Source organism: Oncorhynchus masou, chromosome 30, assembly GCF_036934945.1.
Source record: "Oncorhynchus masou masou isolate Uvic2021 chromosome 30, UVic_Omas_1.1, whole genome shotgun sequence".
Taxonomy (NCBI): Eukaryota; Metazoa; Chordata; class Actinopteri; order Salmoniformes; family Salmonidae; genus Oncorhynchus; species Oncorhynchus masou.
In genome coordinates, this window is record NC_088241.1 from 54,559,082 (window position 1) to 54,581,451 (window position 22,370).

Sequence of the window (22,370 nt, forward strand, 5' to 3'; positions counted from 1 at the left end):
GTGTGTGCACTGCAGCTGAAGTCTGGAAGCTCTGCCAGTCTCATACCTTTCACCATGTTTGCCCCACTGTCCCTGAGGACCAACACTACACGTTCTGTGTGGATTTCACAGTATTCCAACATGGTCAAAAACATCTCTCTGATGTAGTTTCCTGTGTGTGATCCAGTCACAGTCTTGACTTTCAGCACAACCAGCTTTCTTGTCCAAATATTGTCAATGAAATGTCCAGTAAGGCTCATCAGGGACTCTGTAGTGCCTGACCAGCAGTGTGAATGCCATGTGTGGAGCGTTCACTGGTGCCACCAGATTCTTCACTTTCATCACAACTCTTTTTAATGTGTTTTATCTATCATTTCTGCACTGTATAATTTTTCATCTTTGATCCTGTACCGGGGTTCAGCCTCGGAAAACCAACATCAGACACCACTGTGAATGGCTGGTTGTCACACCACTGTGAATGGCTGGTTGTCACACCACTGTGAATGGCTGGTTGTCACACCACTGTGAATGGCTGGTTGTCACACCACTGTGAATGGCTGGTTGTCAGTGGCAATCATCTCAATAATTGCTTCATCCATCTTCTTGGCCATTTTGCTTGTTTATTAAACAGTTGTAAGATTGTAGCCTGCGATGTCTGACGTGTCTGTATCCTTTTTCCTTGTGAAGAATTTGCGTTAGCTTTTTTCATCATTGCTTCCTTATGGACTTTTGGATGGGTGTTCCTAAGGTGATTCCTTATGGGCTTTTGGATGGGTGTTCCTAAGGTGATTCCTTATGGGCTTTTGGATGGGTGTTCCTAAGGTGATTCCTTATGGGCTTTTGGATGGGTGTTCCTAAGGTGATTCCTTATGGGCTTTTGGATGGGTGTTCCTAAAGTGATTCCTTATGGGCTTTTGGATGGGTGTTCCTAAGGTGATTCCTTATGGGCTTTTGGATGGGTGTTCCTAAGGTGATTCCTTATGGGCTTTTGGATGGGTGTTAAGGTGATTCCTTATGGGCTTTTGAATGGGTGTTAAGGTGATTTCCCCAGGTTAGTGGTATGTTTTGATTTAGCCGTTGCTGACCTCTTTATCACAAATAAGACACCTTGCTTTCCCTGGTGCCAATTCAATGTAATAGTCCCACACTGGTTCTCTGCTTTTCTCTGCCATCTGTAAAATTAATATAATTGTACACACACACGCACAGCTCTCTGAAGTGTCAAGGGTACTGAAGTGTCTGCTAGGAGACAATACTCTCAACTGTTTGAATCATAAAACTAGAGATAAAGTTACCTATGATGAATGTTGAAAACAAAAACTGTAATTTCTATATGCAGGAAATCCTATTTTAATAACGTGCATGGTAATAATTGGCTACCAACGTGTGAGTCATAATTCCCATGACACCTTCCAGCAAAATACATCTGAAAGGCGGCTAATTCATTCATGTATTCCACAGGATGTTTTTAGATTCACTTCAAATAAGGTCTGTGTTTCGTTTAGGTTTACAACACCTTGCCAATTTGATAACTGTAGATATCCATAGGATAAGGTAACTCTGATCAATATTGGCTAAATATAGGCAAATATTTTTTTGTAGAGTGGATTTATGAAAATATGTTGACAAACGTTACCTTATTCTAGCGAGATTTACATGAGTATTAAAAAGCTGAGACAGTGTACGCCTGCACGAAACACAGACCATATTTGAAGTAGATAAAGACCTTCTCTATGGAAGACATGAACGGTAAAATAACAAAGAAACCCCTTTCAAGTTCAGCCGCAAGTTATTATAGGAATTATGACCCGCCAACCATTTCTCTCTGTACCGTTTGTATTTCATTTATCTTTGACTATTCTTATAGGCACTTTAGTATTGCCAGCCTAATCTCTGGAGTTGATAGGCTTGAAGTCATATAAACAGTGCTGTGCTTCAAGCATTGTTAAGAGCTGCTGGCAAATGCAGTAAAGTACTGTTTGAATGAATGCTTACGAGCCTGCTGCTGCCTACCACCGCTCAGTCAGACTGTTCTATCAAATCATAGACTTAATTCTAACATAATAAACAAACAGAAATTAGAGCATCATTTCAAACTGTTCTGTATTTTATCGAAAGGGTGGCAAACCTAAGTCTAAATATTGCTGTTACATTGCACAACCTTCAATGTTATGTCATTATGTACAATTCTGGCAAATGAATTAGTCTTTGTTAGGAAGAAATGGTCTTCACACAGTTCTCAACGAGCCGGGCAGCCCAAACTGCGGCATATACCCTGACTGCACTGAACGCAAGAGAAGTGACACAATTTCCCTAGTTAATATTGCCTGCTAACATTAATTTCTTTTAACTAAATATGCAGGTTTAAAAAATATATACTTTGTATTGATTTTAAGAAAGACATTGATGTTTATGGTTAGACACATTTGTGCGACGATTGTTCTTTTTCACAAATGCGCTTTTGTTAAATCATCACCTGTTTGGCGAAGTTGAAGTAAGCTGTGATTCGATGATAAATTAACAGGCACCACATTGATTTTATGCAACGCAGGACAAGCTAGTTAACTACATATGGATGATGATATTACTAGGTTAACTAGTGATTATGTGAAGATTGATTGATTGTTTTTTATAAGATAAGTTTAATGCTAGGTCGCAACTTACCTTGGCTCCTTGCAGCCACAATGCTCTTTTGACGTTGCACTCGTGTAACAGGTGGTTAGCCTGCCACGCAGTCTCCTCGTGGATTGCAATGTAATCGGCCATAATCGGCATCCAAAAAGGCCAATTACCGATTTGGTATGAAAACTTGAAATCGCCCTAATTAATCGGTCGACCTCTACTTTCTACTGGTGTAGAACCATTTTCCACCCCAATTTTTTTTAATAAGCAAAGGCTTTGATTTCTGGTCAAACAGATGGAAAAGAGGTCTTAGAAAACATCTGCAAGAAAAAGTCTTAAAAGGTATTAGAAATACATCAAAATACGTTAATATGTTAACGTAAAGACCGTTGCCAACTAATATTAACACTTGCCGAAATGTTGCCTTTTGTAAGTTTAAGAAATATTGCGCTGTGCCTTGAAATTCCATTACCAAAAATCCACATACTGTATCTTTAAGATATTTTCTAATTTCTCTCCCTCATGAGGATGAAGGATAGTGAAAGTTTACAGAAGTAACAAGTAAAGGTAGGCCTATCAATTAGTTAGTGTTTTTACTGAAATCAATTTTGTTTAGGAATTTTTTTATTGATTAGAACTTGAAATCCGTTACCAAATCAGTAACGGAATTTCAGCAATTGAATTGGCTACAATGCGAAATCGTAGTAGTCACAAACGACATTTGGGTTCACAAATTTGGACAGTAGAGTACAGTAAAGAAAAGTAGAGTATTGTACAATACACAGAGCACACTAAATTTGAGTACACTAATGTACTGTACTCTAGAGTGCTGTACTTTGTCTGTACAAACTTGTGAAACATAAACGTCTGTGATTGGTTCAGATTTGTTCTGGTCTAGTCTAAATCTGGAGCAGATATTTGGCAGTTTTGGAAAATGTGGACACACAAAAAACAGAGATTTTACCAAAATGATTTGACCAAACTTGGCATCTTAACAGTTCTTCCAGTAAATGTGTTATTGTAAAAATCAGTGTACTTCTTTAAAAGTAGTCCTTGTCATAGTTTTATGGTTTGTTAAACTTTTGAAATCGATGGGTTTTTGTGTGGCATACATTTTAAGTGAACAATTTAAGTTTCAGCACAATTCTGTTACCATGGAATTGCCCTATAGTAAAGAAGATGACGGCGCAATGCTTTAAACATTTTGCCTCCAATTAAGTAGTTCATGTCTTTCACCTTTCCCAATCCACACCACCAACAAATCATCTTTTTTGTTCTTATAGTATTTTTTTGTTCTTAAACTTTATGGCCATATAAAATGTGTCTTCCAGGCCTAGCCTACAGTTTCTTAAACCAAGTGTAGCCCAAACACTGTAACTTAAATGAAATAATGAAACACTTCTTGTCCATCTCACAGGTGTCCACTGAGAGTGCAAAGGGGACTGGGATGTTGGAAGTAAAAAAGACTGGCATCAAGGAGGAGCCAGTGGACAGGGAGGTGGACTCGCAGGTGAATCGCTCAAACAATTTGTTGGGTTCAATCAAGAAGTCGTTTAGTTCAATCAAAGAGGAAAATGTTGGGCAGGACGTGAGCATTGCAGGGAGCTATGACCAGATTAGAGTGGTGAAAATAGGAGACTCACACACAGGAGAAAGGAAGAAAGAGGGAGGAGAGTATGGGATGGAACACTCACACTCTCACCAAGATGGAGGCTATGATGCCATGGTAACAGAGATTCACAGGGAAGAGGGGATGAAGGGAAAGGGCAGAATGAAAGAATGGATGATGGAGAAAATGAATGTGACGGCGCATGAGGTGGAGGTGTTTGTGATAGAAAACTCAAAACCAGAGGAGGAGGAATGGAGGGAATATGTGTTAGAGGAGGAGGAGGAGAAGGAGGAGGAGGGATGGAGGGAATATGTGTTAGGGAAGGAGGAGGAGGGATGGAGGGAATATGTGTTAGAGGAGGAGGAGGAGGGATGGAGGATAGAGGAGAGGGGAGAGGGCAGAATGGAAGGGATGTGGGTGAAAAAAGGGAGACGGAAAAAGCTCCCGGGGCCGCAGTGGTGGAGATGGGAGCAAGAGAGGAAGAAAACAGAGGAAGATGAGTGGAAGATGATTGCAGAGAGGGCGAGGGAGGAAGAGCGGGAGAGACAGAAAGGTCAGACTGTGGAGGAAGAAGAGAAGAAGCGAAAGAAGAGAGTGGCAGGGTTCCGCTGCCCACAGTGCAGCAACACCTTCCAGTTCCGAAGTGAGTTAATGGAGCACAAGACCGGCTGCTGCAATGATGCAAAATACACCTGCCAAGTGCCACTCTGCCCCAAACACTACACAACTAAGAGGTCCCTGTTGAATCACATCCGCTTCCACCGTGCAAAGGATGACAAGAAGAAGAAGAAGGCCTTGGAGACTATCCAGAAATCCCAGGAGCAGAAGATGAAGGCCTATGATGCTTACCTGAATGCCCAGAAATCCCAGGGAGCCCAGAAATCCCAGGGAGCCCAGAAATCCCAGGGAGCCCAGAAAGCCCAGAAATCCCAGGGAGTCCAGGAGCAGAAGATGAAGGCCTATGATGCTTACCTGACAGCCCAGGTACAGCAGAATCAATACCAACCCAGCCATAAGAAGAAATTCTTCTGCCCACTCTGCAACAAATACTACAGAAACCAAACTAGCCTGGACAAGCACTCTCGTTGTCATACCAGTGTCCACAAGTTGACGTTCCGCTGCTCCTTCTGCTCCCTGGAGATCCTGCGAAAGTACACAACTAAAAAGCACTATGACTTGGAACACCCGGGCAGGGTCCCACACTGTGAGGACTGTGGAAAAACCTTTAACTCGATCGACAGCTTCCTAAAACATCAGGTTAGACACTTGTCCGTGACACCCTACTACTGTTATGAGTGTCGCATCTACCAGCTGACCCAGAGGGGCCTCACTGCCCACCTGAGAAACCACTCTCTCAGACAAAACCAGGAGCAGCTAGACCAGCAGTCTGCGAAACTCAACAAACCTGATAATACAATGAATCATAGTACAGCCCTTCTACACAACAACCCTGCCTCTCTACAAGATAACCACGCCCATCTACAAGATAACCACGCCCATCTACAAGACATCAAAGAAGAACTTATAACCATAGAAATAGAATCTCAATCTGTGCTTTAACCCCTCCTCTTTGTCCCATAACCATACCCCTCCCTCTGACATGAAATCTGACCTGGGAACTTTATCAGTGACTATTTCTGTACAGGAGAACACTGAGACTGGGATCAAATCCTCTAAATAGAGACATCTAGTGCTTAGTTTTTACAGGAGATGAACTGTTTTATCAATACAGAGCGAAATGGAGAAATGACAGTAGTAGCAGAATCAACAACCTCTGCATCATCAAAACAGTTGCTCTGTGAGAAGGTGTTAAATTTCACAGTTAGCCATTATGTAAATGCCAGCTGAAAAGTACCAGTGGCCTGGCTTTGGCCCCAGGTGAGAGCAGGCCCCCTGGAGCCATCCCAGTGAGACACGGGTACCAGCTCACGTAGATGGAAACTGAAAAGACTGAACCATATGTACAGTATTTGTTTGTCACTGTTACCTTGAAGGCCAGGTGTCTTTAAAACATTGTAAGCCCTTTATAAGCCCCAAAATATCCTATATGATGTGCATTTAGCCTTCTATCCATAATCTAATATAAAGAGAATTCAGTTTAATCTATAGAGTTGCCTTACACAACATTAACTGTAATTATCTTTACGTAAAATGGGATTGTCACACATTTATAAAATGTGTAGTAAAATGGGATTGTCACACATTTATAAAATGTAATTTAGTGCTTCTGAGTTAATGTTGGTGTTGAGATATATTATTAGACCATTCCTGATCCTTTGAGGTTTAATCCATTTTTCCTTCTGGTTCTGCACTTTTCTCTTTATCTGCACTTGTTTATTTCCTACAGTAGTCCAAGGTGAATAGTACAGCACAATGGGTAGGTTTAGTGGGTGCAACATAGCCATAGAAATGTTTTGTACAGAACAAATACTTTGTGAAACATATGGGTTGTCTGTCATGGAGGATAGGGTATAGTGTCAACTCTATTACATTTCTAACTGCAACAAGAATGTTTCATCTCACTGAATACACCCCATGTATACAGTAGCAACTCTCTGGTCCTATAGGAAGCCAAGTGAACTTTCTCTGGCCAATAGAGATGAACCCGAATGACACTGTAGCCCTGCCCAACAAGGAGCACTTTGATGTCGACTGGTTCCATTACTGAATGTCTGATGCTTTGTTCTCTACACTATTGACATGCTCTCTGAATAAAAAGCCTTTCTATAGTATTTACTGGTTAGTGAAAAACACAGAGTCATGTACTGAAGGCCTGTTTATTATGTTCAATACAAAGTCCTACTGTGACTCCACAGATACAAAACCAGAGAGAGGAGACGGTAGCAGCAGGATGGATGGAAGGACACTGTATCTCCACAGGGACAGAGGAAAGAGACTGGGACACAAAAGGCTGGTTTCCCAGACATAGATTGTGCCTAGTCTTGGACCGATTCTCCATTGAAATTGCTTTTAAGTCCAGGACAAGGTGCAATCTGTGTCCAGGAAACCGTCCCAAAGAGAGAAGCAATGCATCTCATCTACTCTCAAAACAACATACAAACTGCTCAAACACACAACCTTACAGCTAAACACTTAACAGTCAATCAGAAACTCAAAGACCGTGTGTGTTACAACACATCCAGAAGAGCAGCGGGAGAGAAATTGAATAGGTAGAAGTTCACTACTGATCCAGAATCAGACCATGAGTTCAATAATACCGCTACAAGTCATTGATAGCTACAGTTTTCTTCATTCTATTAGACAGACAGCGCTTTAAAGGGATTGACAAGAAGTCAGCATGTGCCAGCAGGCCCAGACAGTAACATACTGGATTACTTCCACAACTGTCATATCATTCCAGACAGTAACATACTGGATTACCTCCACAACTGTCATATCATTCCAGACAGTAACATACTGGATTACCTCCACAACTGTCATATCATTCCAGACAGTAACATACTGGATTACCTCCACAACTGTCATATCATTCCAGACAGTAACATACTGGATTACCTCCACAACTGTCATATCATTCCAGACAGTAACATACTGGATTACTTCCACAACTGTCATATCATTCCAGACAGTAACATACTGGATTACCTCCACAACTGTCATATCATTCCAGACAGTAACATACTGGATTACCTCCACAACTGTCATATCGTTCCAGACAGCAGGTTAAATTCATCAGAAAATATCATGTCTGTTCCAGCCCCACCTGTGTGCTTACATGACTTAGTTAATGGATTTCTAAAATGCATTGTATTTCATCTCCCAGAACCCTGAGGTGCTGTACTAGTACAGTATTGACAGTTCAGTGCCAGACTCCGTCTCTTCACAGCTTCATCCATTCAAATGCTCCTCGGAACCAGGAAATACAGTGTCCTCCGGGATTATTGGGAAATCAAACCATGTCCACGAGGTTAAAGTGCAGACTGTTGCCTTATTTAGAGGGTATTTTCATCCCTATCGGTTGAACCGTTTAGAACTGACAGTACTTTTTGTATATAGTATTGGGACAAATTCACTTGTGTGTATTAAAGTAGTCGAAGTTAAGTATTTGGTCCCATATTCCTAGCACGCAATGCCTACATCAAGGTTGTGACTCTACACATTTGTTGGATACATTTGTTGTTTGTTTTGGTTGTGTTTCAGATTATTTTGTGCCCAATATAAATTAATGCTAAAGAATGTATTGGGTCATTTTGGAGGGACTTTGATTGTAAATAAGAATATAACATGCTAACCTCTCCCCATTACAATAACAGGGGAGGTTAGCATTTGTATGCATGCTAACCTCCCCTGTTATTGTAATGGTGGGAGGTTAGCATGTCTTGTGGGTATGATATTTTTGCATCTGTGACTTTCTCACTCATCATTACTCACGATATATTCATGATTATCTGTAATATTGGTAGCATCCACATTAATGTAGAAGTGTTCAGAAACGTTCTATTATTATTTACAATCAAAGTCCCTCCAAAATGACCCAATACATTCTTTTAACATTATTTTCTATTGGGCACAAAATAATCTAAAACACAACCAAAACAAACAGCAAATGCATCCAACAAATTTGTAGAGTCACAACTTTGATGTTGGCGTGCTATGAATATGGGACCAAATACTTAACTTTTGCCTGCTTAAAAAATACACAAGTGAATTTGTCTCATAACAAAAGGGCTATAATTTCTAAACGGTTCACCTGGATAAGGATGAAAATACTCTCAAATGAAAGCTGACAATCTTCACTTTCACCTCTCATTGTTTGATTTTAAATCCAAACGTATTGAGCATAGAGCCAATAGAAGACAAAATAATAATTACAGAGGGCACTGTATAAGGCAGCAACATGCACACTGGGCAAGCCACAGACTCGTTGCCCAGCGAGCCACCGCTTAACACTGGTCCAGGATAATGTTTACCTTAGTGTCTGTAGAGCTGAGTTGGTGTGGACAGGGTAGGCGGTCGCCAGACTGGCCTAACCAAAGCCATGATTGGACCTCAATCCCGTCACTGATTGGATGTTGTGGCTGACTGGGAGGAGCTTGTCTCAATATAGGGGGCATTGTCAGTGGTCCCATTTGCTCTCACTCTGATGACATCACTAGTTTTGTCCCTGTAATGACTCGGTCACTAAAGAGGCTACTTAAGGTTTACACACAGAGCTACAGTTATACAGTTCATCATAAATTGGGTCTTAAATGCATATGCAGGTATCTCTCAAATGTTCCCAGAAGTACATACACACATACATCTATATACAGCACATTCATGTTCCTGACACGTGTCTCTTGAGTATCTAGAGGCAACGCTGATTGTACAAAGCAAAGACTGGAGAGACGATACAATGTTAGTGGTCACCACCAGCCCTGGTCCAACAGAGCTACAGGCTGTAGTTCTAGCCCTAACTGGTTCTAAAGCCTGCATACTCTGTATCTCTGGCACCAGGGGGGGAAACCACTGGGTTAGTTCCTAACAGAGAAGGGTCAGAGGGGTCCCAGGTGCATCAGAGTTCTGTCCAGGTCACCTGAGGGACCAGGTCTGCCCGTCTGTCTGAACAGACCTCCAGCAAGGTTATAAGTCCGAGGTGATAGGTTAAAGATCAGAGGGCAGTGGATGTAAGTTTCTTCACCCCCCTCCGTTGGGCCAGAGTGGAACATCCCACAGGGTCCAGGACAGGTGGAACGTTCCTGTTGAGGGCAGAGTAGGTTGCTGCCATGGCGCCCTGCACAAATCAAATCCAACTTTATTTGAAGTCATTAAAATATTGCAACACACATCACAGTATATGAAAAAGACAAAATATAGTGGGACAGAGTGTGTGTTACCTTGACCAGGTGTGGAGCATCCTGTCTGGTGAGTGTGAATTTGGGCAGCTGGTCGCGTTGTGTGACCCAGGGATGACGCAACACCTGGCCAGCCGTCAAACGCTGGTGGGGGTCCACGTGTAACATCTTAGACACCAGCTCCTACAGGTCAGAGTTCAAAAACATTACAACATTATCCCCCATTGAATATTGTGTTTGAATGTTGGTAACATTCCCTTGGCTTCGGTGTGTGTGTACCTTGGCCTCGGCTGAGACAGAATTCCAGTATCCTCCAGTCAGAGAGAACTTCCCGCTGCCGATCCGAGCCAGGATCTCTTCTGGAGTGTCCTCTAGACCATTGGCAAATGGAGTGAACCTGGAGAGGAAAGTAAAGGAGAGAAGGGTAAACAATTGCAAATACACAAACAACCATATTCACACAGATAAAACAGACACAGTCTTACCCTGTCAGCATGGTGTAGAGTAGGACTCCCAGACTCCAGATGTCACAGGCAGCGTCATAACCCTGCTTCTTCAACACCTAGTAAACACATACTGTATGATTAGTGGATGAGAGGGTACACACACATAGAGAACATCAGAGAGAGGTAGAGAGAGAGAGAGAGTCACGGTACATACCTCTGGAGCTACAAAGTTAGCTGTGTAGCACGGCGTCATCAGCAGGCCGTTCTCAGCTCTCAGCTGTTTGGCAAAACCAAAGTCACAGATCCTGATGGACTCAGCGTTCCCACTCTCATCCACATACAGGATATTACTGGGCTTCAGGTCCCTGTGCACCACCTGGTAAATGATCAACCAATCAGTCAATCACACCCACGTCGACACATTGAATGAGAACGAGGTGTGCTGTAAAAAGAAAGTATTGAGGCTCAGAAATGTGTCAAAGTCCTTGAACGACACAAACACATGAAACACACTCACCCCCTGTACGTGTAGGTATTCAACAGTCTTGGTGATGGTGTATAGGACAGCACTAGCTTCTCTCTCTGAGAAAAACTTCTGTCTCAGTATCTTATCCAGCAGCTCTCCACCCTTCATCAGCTCTGTGACCAGATACACTGTCCTGCCATCATCAAACACCTACAGCAGAGACAACAGGGTTATAGCTGTGTGTGTGTGTGTGTGTGTGTGTGTGTGTGTGTGTGTGTGTGTGTGTGTGTGTGTGTGTGTGTGTGTGTGTGTGTGTGTGTGTGTGTGTGTGTGTGTGTGTGTGTGTGTGAGACTCACATCCTTCAGTGTGATGATGTTGGGATGTTGTCCGTATCTCAGTAGAATCTCCACCTCCTCCGTTGGATCTCTCTTAGCCTTACTGATGATCTGGGTGCAACACACACACACACACACAAAAATGTGTTGGAGTTGAAACCAAGACCACTTATGTATAGCTCTGAATACTAACAATCAATGGGCAATATCAACGCTTTCTGCTGTGTCTCACCTTGACTGCGTACTCCATGCCAGTGGTCTTGTGTATGCAGCGTTTGCAGACAGAGTATGATCCCAGTCCTATATCCTCCTTCATTTCATATGCTTCAGTAAACTGAGACACATTTCTGTGCAGCTGCTACGTAAACACATGAGCAACACAGATGTCAAACTACACATAACAAGACTGTGTGTGTGGACGTGTTTAACTATACTTCTGGGGACCAGAAGTCCTCACAAGAATAGTAAACAAACAAAAATTTGACCAACTGGGGACATTTTGTTGGTCCCAACAAGGTCAAATGCTATTTCTAGGGGGATTAGGGTTAAGGTTTGAATTAGGTTTGGAGTTAGAGTTAGGAGCTAGGGTTAGGAGTCAGGAGCGAGGGCTAGGAGTTAGGGTTAGGAGTCAGGAGCTAGGGTTAGGAGTTAGGGTTAGGAGCTAGGAGTCAGGAGCTAGGGTTAGGAGCTAGGGTTAGGAGCTAGGGTTAGGAGCTAGGGTTAGGAGCTAGGGTTAGGAGTTAGGGTTAGGAGCTAGGAGCTAGGGTTAGGAGTCAGGGTTAGGGGCTAGGAGCTAGGGTTAGGAGTCAGGGTTAGGAGTTAGGGTTAGGAGTTAGGGTTAGGAGCTAGGGTTAGGGTTAAGAGTAGGGTTAGGAGTTAGGGTTAGGAGCTAGGGTTAGGAGCTAGGGTTAGGAGTTAGGAGCTAGGGTTAGCAGCTTGGGTTAGGAGCTAGGGTTAGGGGTTAGGAGCTAGGGTTAGGAGCTAGGGTTAGGAGCTAGGGTTAGGAGCTAGGGTTAGGAGTTGGAGCTAGGGTTAGGAGTTAGGGTTAGGAGCTAGGGTTAGGAGTTAGGAGCTAGGGTTAGGAGCTAGGGTTAGGAGTTAGGGTTAGGAGTTAGGGTTAGGAGTTGGAGCTAGGGTTAGGAGCTAGGGTTAGGAGCTTTGCAGAGCAGTGTCTGCAGTCATATCTTACGATGATAAAATGGTGTCAGAAGTGCTTCAACCTCATAAAATACGAGATCAACCTCAGAAAATATAAGACAAGAACATTGTCCGAGTAGACAGGAGAGATAATATTCCGTGAATTTTATCAGAGTTTAGAGCTACCAAACAGCTCTCTCAGCTTCTGTCCTCTGTCTCTCTCATCATGTGGGCAGCCAAGCGGATGCGTTGCTGTGGATACTCACACACAGAGAGCACATGGAGCAGCGCAGGGAGAGAGCGGGGGACAGACAAAGATGAGCAGAGAGAAAGTTATTTCTGATTTTGTGTTCGGGCAAGGCCGGGCCTTAAATTTGGAGGAAGCAATCGAGCCAGGGCAGAGTAAGGCCTGAATGTCGCGAGCAAGGGTAGGGCTGGGGCTTAAATTTCATGCGGGGCTTGTGTGTGTGTGTGTGTGTGTGTGTGTGTGTGTGTGTGTGTGTGTGTGTGTGTGTGTGTGTGTGTGTGTGTGTGTGTGTGTGTGTGTGTGTGTGTGTGTGTGTGTGTGTGAATACCTTTACTATTGTAGCCTGTAGTGGTTGTGCCTCTTCTTCTGTTGTTATGGCTACGAAACTGAATCCTCGGAACAGCTGGTGGGCGTTGGCACTGGGTGGAACCCCTGGGGAATCTACACACAGAAGACAAGCAAGCGGTTGAAATTCAACCGATGAATGAGTAATTGACAGGTGGAGGAACGGAGAGATGTGTGTGTGTGTACCTTTGGGTGTTTTAGCAGTGAACTCTGGGTCGAAATAGAAGGTGTCGTCAGGTCGTCCCGTAGCAGGTTTGAAGGGAGGGTGGAGCTCTCTACGGAACAGTTTCTACACACAAGAGATAGAGAACACATGATATGGTATATACTGACACCACAGCGTCTGAAACGCAGTGAGAAGAGACGTCACATCACTCACATTCCAGTCTACGGTGCAGTAGAAGTGGTGTCTCTTGATCTCTTCCACTCCATCTGGGCCGGCCCCTACATAGATCAGAACAAGAAGTTACACTTCAACACAGATCTAGGATCATATAAACTCCCCCAATCCGACCTTTAACCATTAGGGGGAAAACGTAACCCAGACCTAAGATCAGATTGTGTTACCTAGCCTGTTAGTAGGGTTGCGTTTGAAAAGGTTCCTCAGGAGACTCTGGGCTTCTGAACTCAGAAACTGTGGCATCCCCAACTTAGCCCTGAGGAGAGGGACAGAGAGAGAGAGAGGGACAGAGAGAGGGACAGAGAGAGAGAGGGACAGAGAGAGAGGGAGGTAACGAAAGACAGGTAGGAATACAGAAGAGGAGAAGGCAGTGATAGAGGGGGAAATAGAGAACATTAAAGAGTGCGGATATTGACACAGTCGTCATATATCAACCTGTATTCAGTCTGATTGAATGCTGAAGTCCATTATACAGTATACAGTAATACATACAGGAAACTAACTCAGCGTTTTACAGAAATGATCTCAACAGCCATGAGAGACAAACATTCTCAGCATTTTCCCCTGAGAAAGAGATAAATGATTCTCTGTGTTCAAATATCTCTCACCCATTCCACCTCTCCCTTTCCTGCACCCTTCCTCTCTTTCTCATTCCATCTCTCTCCTCCTCCACCCTCCCTCTCTCCTTCTCTCTCATACTCTCCTTATCTCTCTCCCCCTTTCCGTCATAAATGTCAAACATTCCACTTAGCTAGCTCCATTATCTGCTTTTATCACTCTTATAGTCTGTCCATCCATCCTGCCCTCCTGCTGAGTGCTCCAAATACCTCTTGTAATATGAATCCCCCTGTCTTTCTCCTGGGTTGCCTCAGCATTATAACCTGTGGCCCACAGACCTTCTGAGTTTTTTATTAGATTTGTTTTCTTCCAAAAATAATAACAATTGCGATTGTTAACGGTATTAAAAGTAATTTTACATAACTTTTTTTCTAATGTTAATAATAGGCCTTTAATCTGTTACATTCACCGATAGCATTGGTGGTCCTCAATAGCTTTTGACAGTGATTTGGTAGTCTCCGGAACAGAAAATACTATTTGACAGTGATTTGCCAGTCTCTGGAACAGAAAATACTATTTGACAGTGATTTACTATTCTCCGGAACAGAAAAGAGCTTTTGACAGTGATTGCTAGTCTCCGGAACAGAAAAGAGCTTTTGACAGTGATTTGGTAGTCTCTGGAACATAAAAGAGCTTTTGACAGTGATTTGGTAGTCTCCGGAACATAAAAGAGCTTTTGACAGTGATTTGGTAGTCTCCGGAACAGAAAAGAGCCTTTGACAGTGATTTGCTAGTCTCCGGAACAAAAAATACCTTTTGACAGTGATTTGGTAGTCTCCGGAACAGAAAAGACCTTTTGACAGTGATTTGCTAGTCTCCGGAACATAAAAGACCTTTTGAAAGTGATTTGCTAGTCTCCGGAACAGAAAATATCTTTTGACAGAGATTTGCTAGTCTCCTGAACAGAAAAGAGCTTTTGACAGAGATTTGCTAGTCTCCGGAACAGAAACGGTTGGGAACCGCTGGCATAGAACACACACACACTACTCCAGTGAGATGATAATGGTCAAATGGTCAACCTTGTCAAAGAGACTCACTTGAGGATCATGTTCATGGTCTCCTTGCGGTCTTTCCCCTGGAATGGTAGCGTTCCGGTCAGCATCTCAAACTGGGAGAGACACAACACAAACAACCTAACTACAACCTGTAACACAACACAAACAACCTAACTACAACCTGTAACACAACACAAACAACCTAACTACAACCTAACTACAACACAAACAACCTAACTACAACATGTAACACAACACAAACAACCAAACTACAACCTAACTACAACCTGTAACAGAACACAAACAGCCTAACTACAACCTGTAACACAACACAAACAACCTAACTACAACCTGTAACACAACACAAACAACCTAACTACAACATGTAACACAACACAAACAACCAAACTACAACCTAACTACAACCTGTAACACAACACAAACAACCTAACTACAACCTGTAACACAACACAAACAACCTAACTACAACCTGTAACACAACACAAACAACCTAACTACAACACAAACAACCTACCTACAACCTGTAACACAACACAAACAACCTAACTACAACCTGTAACACAACACAAACAACCTAACTACAACACAAACAACATAACTACAACCTGTAACACAACACAAACAACCTAACTACAACCTGCAACACAAACAACCGAACTACAATACAAACAACCTAACTACAACACAAACAACCTAACTACAACCTGTAACACAACACAAACAACCTAACTACAACACAAACAATCTAAGTACAACATGTAACACAACACAAACAACCTAACTACAACCTGTAACACAACACAAACAACCTAACTACAATACAAACAACCTAACTACAACCTGTAACACAACCCAAATAAGGAAATAATAAGCCATATAAGGTATGTGGCCCCGCCCCTCTCACCATGAGCACGCCGTAGGACCACCAATCAGCGCTGGTGGTGTGGCCTCTCCTGTTGACCACCTCCGGAGCCATGTACTCCACCGTCCCACAGAACGAATAGGCCTTGTTCTCATGGTCTATAGACTCTTTACTGAGGCCGAAGTCTACACACACGCGCACACACACACACAGAGAGAGGAGTAAAGCTTGTTCTCATGACTCCTTATTGTCTGCAGTGAGAATACACACATGATCCATAGAGTACACTCTCACACACAAACACACACACACACACACGTCTGATATTACCCACCTGTCAGCTTGATGTGTCCCTCCTCGTCTAGCAGAATGCTGAAAGGACAGAAATGGATCTTTAGACAAAGATACTAAACAAGACACACAATCTGAATGTGTATGTGTGTTTGTGTGTGTGTGTATGTACTTCTCTGGTTTGAGGTCTCTGTAGATGATGCCCAGGCTGTGAAGGTGGTCCAGCGCCAGGGCCAACTCTGCCAGGTAGAACTTCACATCCTCCTCTGTGAACATCACCTACACACAGAGAGGAGAGGAGGGTGAGACCCCCCCACACACATACACACACACACACACACACACACACACCACACGCCTTCACCTCTTTAGACAGTCGTGTGAAGAGGTCTCCTCCTCGTAGGAAGTCCAGGATGAGGTAGAGTTTCCCTTCTGTTTGGAACGCTGAGGAGAGACAACTGATTGGTTACCAGACGACTTGTGTTGTGATTGGCTACCTCACTGTAGTACGAAGCTGTGATTGGCTAACTCACCATAGTGCAGTTTAACGATGAAGGGATGGTTGACCTCCACCAAAATGTCTCTCTCCATCTTAGTCCTCACCCTGTCACGCACTGCAACACACACACACACACACACACACACACACACACACACACACACACACACACACACACACACACACACACACACACACAAACTAATTAAACATACATACAGAGTACACGTCCTTCTAGGAACAAACAACTCACCTCATCTCTATTCCCCTCTACCTCCATCTATCCCTCCCTCTCTATCTCTCTCTTGGCATGGAAGTAATTTGGCTAGATTGATGAGTAATGGAAAATAAAAACAAATCAAGAGAGAGAGAAACAGACACAGAGAGAGAGAGAGTGAGAGAGAGACAGAGAGAGACACAGAGAGAGAGAGAGAGAGAAAATAAATACCTCACTTGCTTTGGCAATGTTAACACGTTTCCCATGCCAATACAGCCCCTTGAATTGAATTGAGTTGAATTGAATTGAGAGAGAGAGAGAGAGAGAGAGAGCGCACTACATTGCTGCCTGCCATAAGTTGAGGGACAGTGTCTGACAGACCAATCAACATGCACATGTACTCTACTGTATGCTAATTGTTATTGTTGAATATATGGTTATTTTGACCCTTGGTTATTGTTGTTACTTTTGTCCTGTTGACATTTTTGATTCTCATTTGTATTTATTTTTATATTGTAAATATCTAAAATAAGCTTTGGCAATATGTACATTGTTACGTCATGCCAATAAAGCGAATTGAATTGAGAGAGAGAGGGAGAGAGACAAAGAGAGAGAGAGAGAGAGAGAGAGAGAGAGAGAGAGAGACAGAGACAGAGACACAGAGAGACAGAGACACAGAGAGAGAGAGACAGAGACACAGAGAGAGAGACAGAGACACAGAGAGTGAGAGAGACACACACAGAGAGAGAGAGAGAGAGGAACAAACACCATTGTAAATACAACCCATATCTATGCTTATTTATTTTATCTTGTGTCCTTTCAAATTTGTACCTTGTAAAAACACTGTATATATATATATATATATATATATAATATGACATTTTCAATGTCTTTATTGTTTTGAAACTTCTCTATGTGTGATGTCTACTGTTAATTTTTATTGTTTACCTTACTTGCTTTGGCAATGTTAACACATGTTTCCCATGCCAATAAAGCCCCTTGAATTGAATTGAATTGAGAGAGAGATACACATACAGAGAGAGAGAGAGACAGAGCGAGAGAGACAGAGACACAGCGAGAGAGAGAGACACAGAGAGAGAGACAGAGACACACAGAGAGAGAGAGAGAGAGAGAGAGAGAGAGACACACACACACAGAGAGAGAGAAGTTGCTGAATCCCTCCACTGTAGGTGAATATGTGGTGTGTGTACAGTCTGTAGCCAGCAGATGGTGATGGTGCTCTCTCTGAGATAAAGCAGTCCTCTCACACACATGGCTTTTGTGTATATTACGCAGGATGACGAGACATTGTATTCCTGAGGGGGAGAGGGGGAGACCCAGGCCTAGAGGTTCATGGGGTTTGTGACTTTTAGGGAGGGGCTGGCTGACCTCAAACTTCAAATGAAAGGTTGACCACTCCAACGCCCAACTGTTCGGCTTGCCATTCTAATGTGAAGCCCTGATAGTTCGTCACACTGACATGATTCCAGGAGAGCAGAGCTGATTTTCTCTGCTCTGAAAACACCTCTCCTCTACCCCCCTTCTCTCTGTCCAACTCACCAGTCGTCCTCTCTCCACCTCCCCACTCTCTGTCTGACTCACCAGCAGTCCTCTCTCTCTCCTCCTCTCTATACCTCCTCTCTCTCTGTCCAACTCACCAGCCCCTCTCTCTCCTCCTCTCTCTACCTCCCCTCTCTCTGTCCAACTCACCACCCGTCCTCTCTCCTCCTCTCTCTACCTCCCCTCTCTCTGTCCAACTCACCAGCCGTCCTCTCTCTCTCCTCCTCTCTCTACCTCCCCTCTCTCTGTCCAACTCACCAGCCGTCCTCTCTCTCTCCTCCTCTCTCTAACGCCCCTCTCTCTGTCCAACTCACCACCCGTCCTCTCTCCTCCTCTCTCTACCTCCCCTCTCTCTGTCCAACTCACCAGCCGTCCTCTCTCTCTCCTCCTCTCTCTAACGCCCCTCTCTCTGTCCAAATCACCACCCGTCCTCTCTCCTCCTCTCTCTACCTCCCCTCTCTCTGTCCAACTCACCACCCGTCCTCTCTCCTCCTCTCTCTACCTCCCCTCTCTCTGTCCAACTCACCAGCCGTCCACTCTCCTCCTCTCTCTGTCCCCCCTTCTCCATCTTTCTTTCTCTCTCCCTCTCTGTCGTTCTACCTCCCCTCCTCCATACAACTCTCCCTCCCTCCTTCATCCCTCATTCTCTCCATTTCTGTCAACCTCCCCTCCCTCCCCCTAAACCTCCCCTCCCTCCATCTACCTCTCCATCCCTCCTTTATTTATCCTTCTCCACCTCCCTCTCTCTCCATCCCCTACCTTTCAGTGTGGCTTTCTTCAGAACCTTCATGGCGTAGAGCTGTCCTGTATCTGGACCTGTAGTCTTCTTGACCAGGAACACTTATATATATATATATATATATATATATATATATATATATATATATATATATATATATATATATATATATATATATATATATATATATATACATACACATACACACACACACACACACACACACACACACACACAGTTACACAGTGTTTTTGTGTGCATGGCAATCAGCAAAAGGGGAAAAAAGGGGAGAGATGAACGACAAACACATCAACGCACACGCACAGACACACACACAATCGTTAATTCATAAAGATGACAAGGTGTGAAGGGGCCTTACCATGTGGTTGTTATAGCAACTCTCTGTCATTAGGATAACTAATGGAGAGATCAGTGGAAGATGAGAAATGAAACGCTGATGACACACACACACACACACCTTTCCGAAGGAGCCTTGTCCTAGGACCTTGCGGAGCTCAAACTGTCGAGGGTCACCCTTCTCTGACCCCTCCTTGGTATGGTTGGTGATGTTGATCTCATTGACAGTCTCGTCCTCCTGTTGGACAGATACACACAGGTTACACACACACAACACTCCAAATTAAACTTCCACACACACTAAACCAACCACGGACAGTTAACCAAGCAGTTGCCATGGTGCCACCCCCAATCCTCCTGATACCTCCCAGTGACTAATGACTTCTCACTGTGTGTGTGTGTGTGTGTGTGTCTCTCCTCTCCATCACTCATTCTAGCTCCTATTCATCTCTCTCAGGGTTTTGCTCTGTCCTTCTCTCCACCTCTCTCTTTCTCCCTGAAAGCGAGAGAGTGTGAGAGAGAGAGGAGGAAGAGGAGGAAGAGTGACACACCAACAGTAGGAAAGAGATGTGATATCACTCTCCACCTATCCCTCTCCCTCCAACTCCGCTCCACCCCCTCCTGTTTCACAGCTCATGTCATCAAAGCCCAAATATGGAATTTCACACTTATGTATGCAAATGTGTACACATCACCAGACCTCACTAGCAGGATGGAGCTCATATACAGCCAAACGTTTTTACAACACCCATATGAACATTTTCAACATACATTATGTACATTATAGCATACACCTAGTGTACAAAACATTAGGAACGCCTTCCTAATATTCAGTTGCACCGCCTTTTGCCCTCAGAACAGACTCAATTCGTTGGGGCCTGGACTCCACAAGGATATCGAAAGCACCTTCTGAATGGCACTCATACCCAATCCATGTCTGCATTGTCTCAAAGAATTTAAAATGTTTTTTAACCGGTCTCCTCCCCTTCATCGACACTGATTGAAGTGGATTTAACAAGTGACATCAATAAGGGATCAGAGATTTCACCTGGATTCACCTGGTCAGTCTATGCCATGAATAGAGCAGGTTTTCCTAATGTTTTGTGCACTCAGTGTATGTAGTATGTACATTATAGCACCCTTATGGACTTCCGTATAGACCTTGTCATATACTGAACATAGATATACATCATGCTAGTGTAGCAGAGTTTACGTGATGAGTATCAGTGCCATCCGGGTGTGTGGTTGGGGAGTTTCAGTTGGACACACAGAGGTCTGGACACACACTGTGTTGAGATATTTCCGTCTGTTTGAAGTGTGTGTCTGTGTGTGTGTCTGTGTGTCTGTGTGTGAGTGAGTGAGTGAGTGAGTGAGTGAGTGAGTGAGTGAGTGAGTGAGTGAGTGAGTGTGTGAATCACACCGCAGATGGAGGATCAGAGAGAGGCGACAGGTTGCTCATGTAGCACCTCTTAATCACAGGATAAAAAATGTACAGCTCAAATCAAATGCACTGAATACAACAGGTGTAGACTTTACCATGAAATGCTAACTTACGATCCCTTTCCCAACAATACAGAGTTAAAAACAAAGAAACATTTACTAAATAAAAAAAGGAAATTGTAACACAAAATAACAATAATGGGACTATATACAAGGAGCACTGGTACTGAGTCCATGTGCAGAGTTAGAGGTTATTGAGGTAATATGTACATGTAGGTATGGGTAAAAAGTGACTCGGCAATCAGAATATTTAATAAAAAGAGTAGCAGCAGTGTATGTGAAGAGTGAGAAAGTGTATCAACAAAATGTGTGTTTTCATGCTTTTATACAAAGACTGCAGCCAACACAGGGCAATGTCCCCAATCACTGCCCTGGGGCATTGGGATATATTGATTTTTGGGGGGGACAAGAGGAAAGAGTGCCTCCTACTGGCCCTATAACATCACTTCTAGCAGCACCTGGTCTCCCATCCAGGGACTGACCAGGACCAACCCTGCTTAGCTTCTCTGTGTGTGTGTGTGTGCGCGCACACAGAGCCAGTGCAAGAGAATCAATGCTCTGCATATGCACCTGGTAATCCATTTGGTCCTGCAACCTTGTGAATGTTAAGGTCTTACTCACATCGGCATGATCACACAGTTGTCCGGAACAGCTGGTGCTTTCATGCATGGTTTTGTGTTGCTTCGAAGCGAGCATAGAAGGCATTGAGTTCTTCTGGTAGGCTTGTGTCACTGGGCAGTTCGCGGCTGGGTTTCCCTTTGTAGACAAGGTCCAAAAGGCTCTATCCCCAAGCCATATGAATGCTGAACAATTAATTAAATGGTCACCCAGACTATTTACATTGACACACCCCACCATTTGTTTATACGCTGATGCTACTCGCTGTTTATTATCTATGCATAGTCACTTTACCCCTACTTACATGTACAAATTACCTCGACTAACCTGTGCCCCCGCACATTGACTCGGTACCGGTACCCCCTGTATTTAGCCTCATTACTTTTTATTTAAAAAATTACTTTTCTAACTCTATTTCTTGAACTGTAGTGTTGGTTAAGGGCTTGTATGTAAGTAAGCATTTCACTGTGTATTCGGCGCATGTGACAAATACAATTTGATTTGTAATCTGTGATAGTTTGCAAGCCCTGCCACATCCAACGAGCTTCAGAGCCAGTGTAGTAGGAGTTGATCTTGGTCCTGTATTGACGCTTTGCCTGTTTGATGGTTTGAGGGCATAGCAGGATTTCTTATAAGCGTCCGGATTAGTGTCCCGCTCCTTGAAAGCTGCAGCTCCAGCCTTTAGCTCAGTGTGGATGTTGCCTGTAATCC

The 22,370-nt window shown here is 43.6% G+C and overlaps 1 protein-coding gene across 2 annotated transcripts in view; it reads right to left on the minus strand.

Annotated features, from left to right (window-relative positions):
- Window positions 1–6,968: 6,968 nt before the first annotated feature.
- LOC135522790 (ribosomal protein S6 kinase alpha-3-like) overlaps window positions 6,969–22,370 on the minus strand; it is a 34,475-nt gene continuing 19,073 nt past the window's right edge. For both annotated transcript variants that reach the window (XM_064949388.1, XM_064949387.1), the window contains 20 exons: window positions 19,659–19,779; window positions 19,205–19,282; window positions 16,703–16,783; window positions 16,534–16,613; window positions 16,342–16,448; window positions 16,213–16,250; window positions 15,921–16,063; window positions 15,038–15,108; window positions 13,550–13,638; window positions 13,362–13,426; window positions 13,169–13,271; window positions 12,966–13,078; window positions 11,486–11,611; window positions 11,275–11,364; window positions 10,969–11,127; window positions 10,666–10,827; window positions 10,491–10,567; window positions 10,285–10,402; window positions 10,048–10,188; window positions 6,969–9,944 (listed from right to left, as the gene is read on the minus strand). In XM_064949388.1, coding sequence (XP_064805460.1) covers window positions 9,822–9,944; window positions 10,048–10,188; window positions 10,285–10,402; window positions 10,491–10,567; window positions 10,666–10,827; window positions 10,969–11,127; window positions 11,275–11,364; window positions 11,486–11,611; window positions 12,966–13,078; window positions 13,169–13,271; window positions 13,362–13,426; window positions 13,550–13,638; window positions 15,038–15,108; window positions 15,921–16,063; window positions 16,213–16,250; window positions 16,342–16,448; window positions 16,534–16,613; window positions 16,703–16,783; window positions 19,205–19,282; window positions 19,659–19,779 — 2,085 coding nt within the window. In that variant the 3' untranslated portion in view covers window positions 6,969–9,821. The remainder of the gene's footprint in view (window positions 9,945–10,047; window positions 10,189–10,284; window positions 10,403–10,490; window positions 10,568–10,665; window positions 10,828–10,968; window positions 11,128–11,274; window positions 11,365–11,485; window positions 11,612–12,965; window positions 13,079–13,168; window positions 13,272–13,361; window positions 13,427–13,549; window positions 13,639–15,037; window positions 15,109–15,920; window positions 16,064–16,212; window positions 16,251–16,341; window positions 16,449–16,533; window positions 16,614–16,702; window positions 16,784–19,204; window positions 19,283–19,658; window positions 19,780–22,370) is intronic.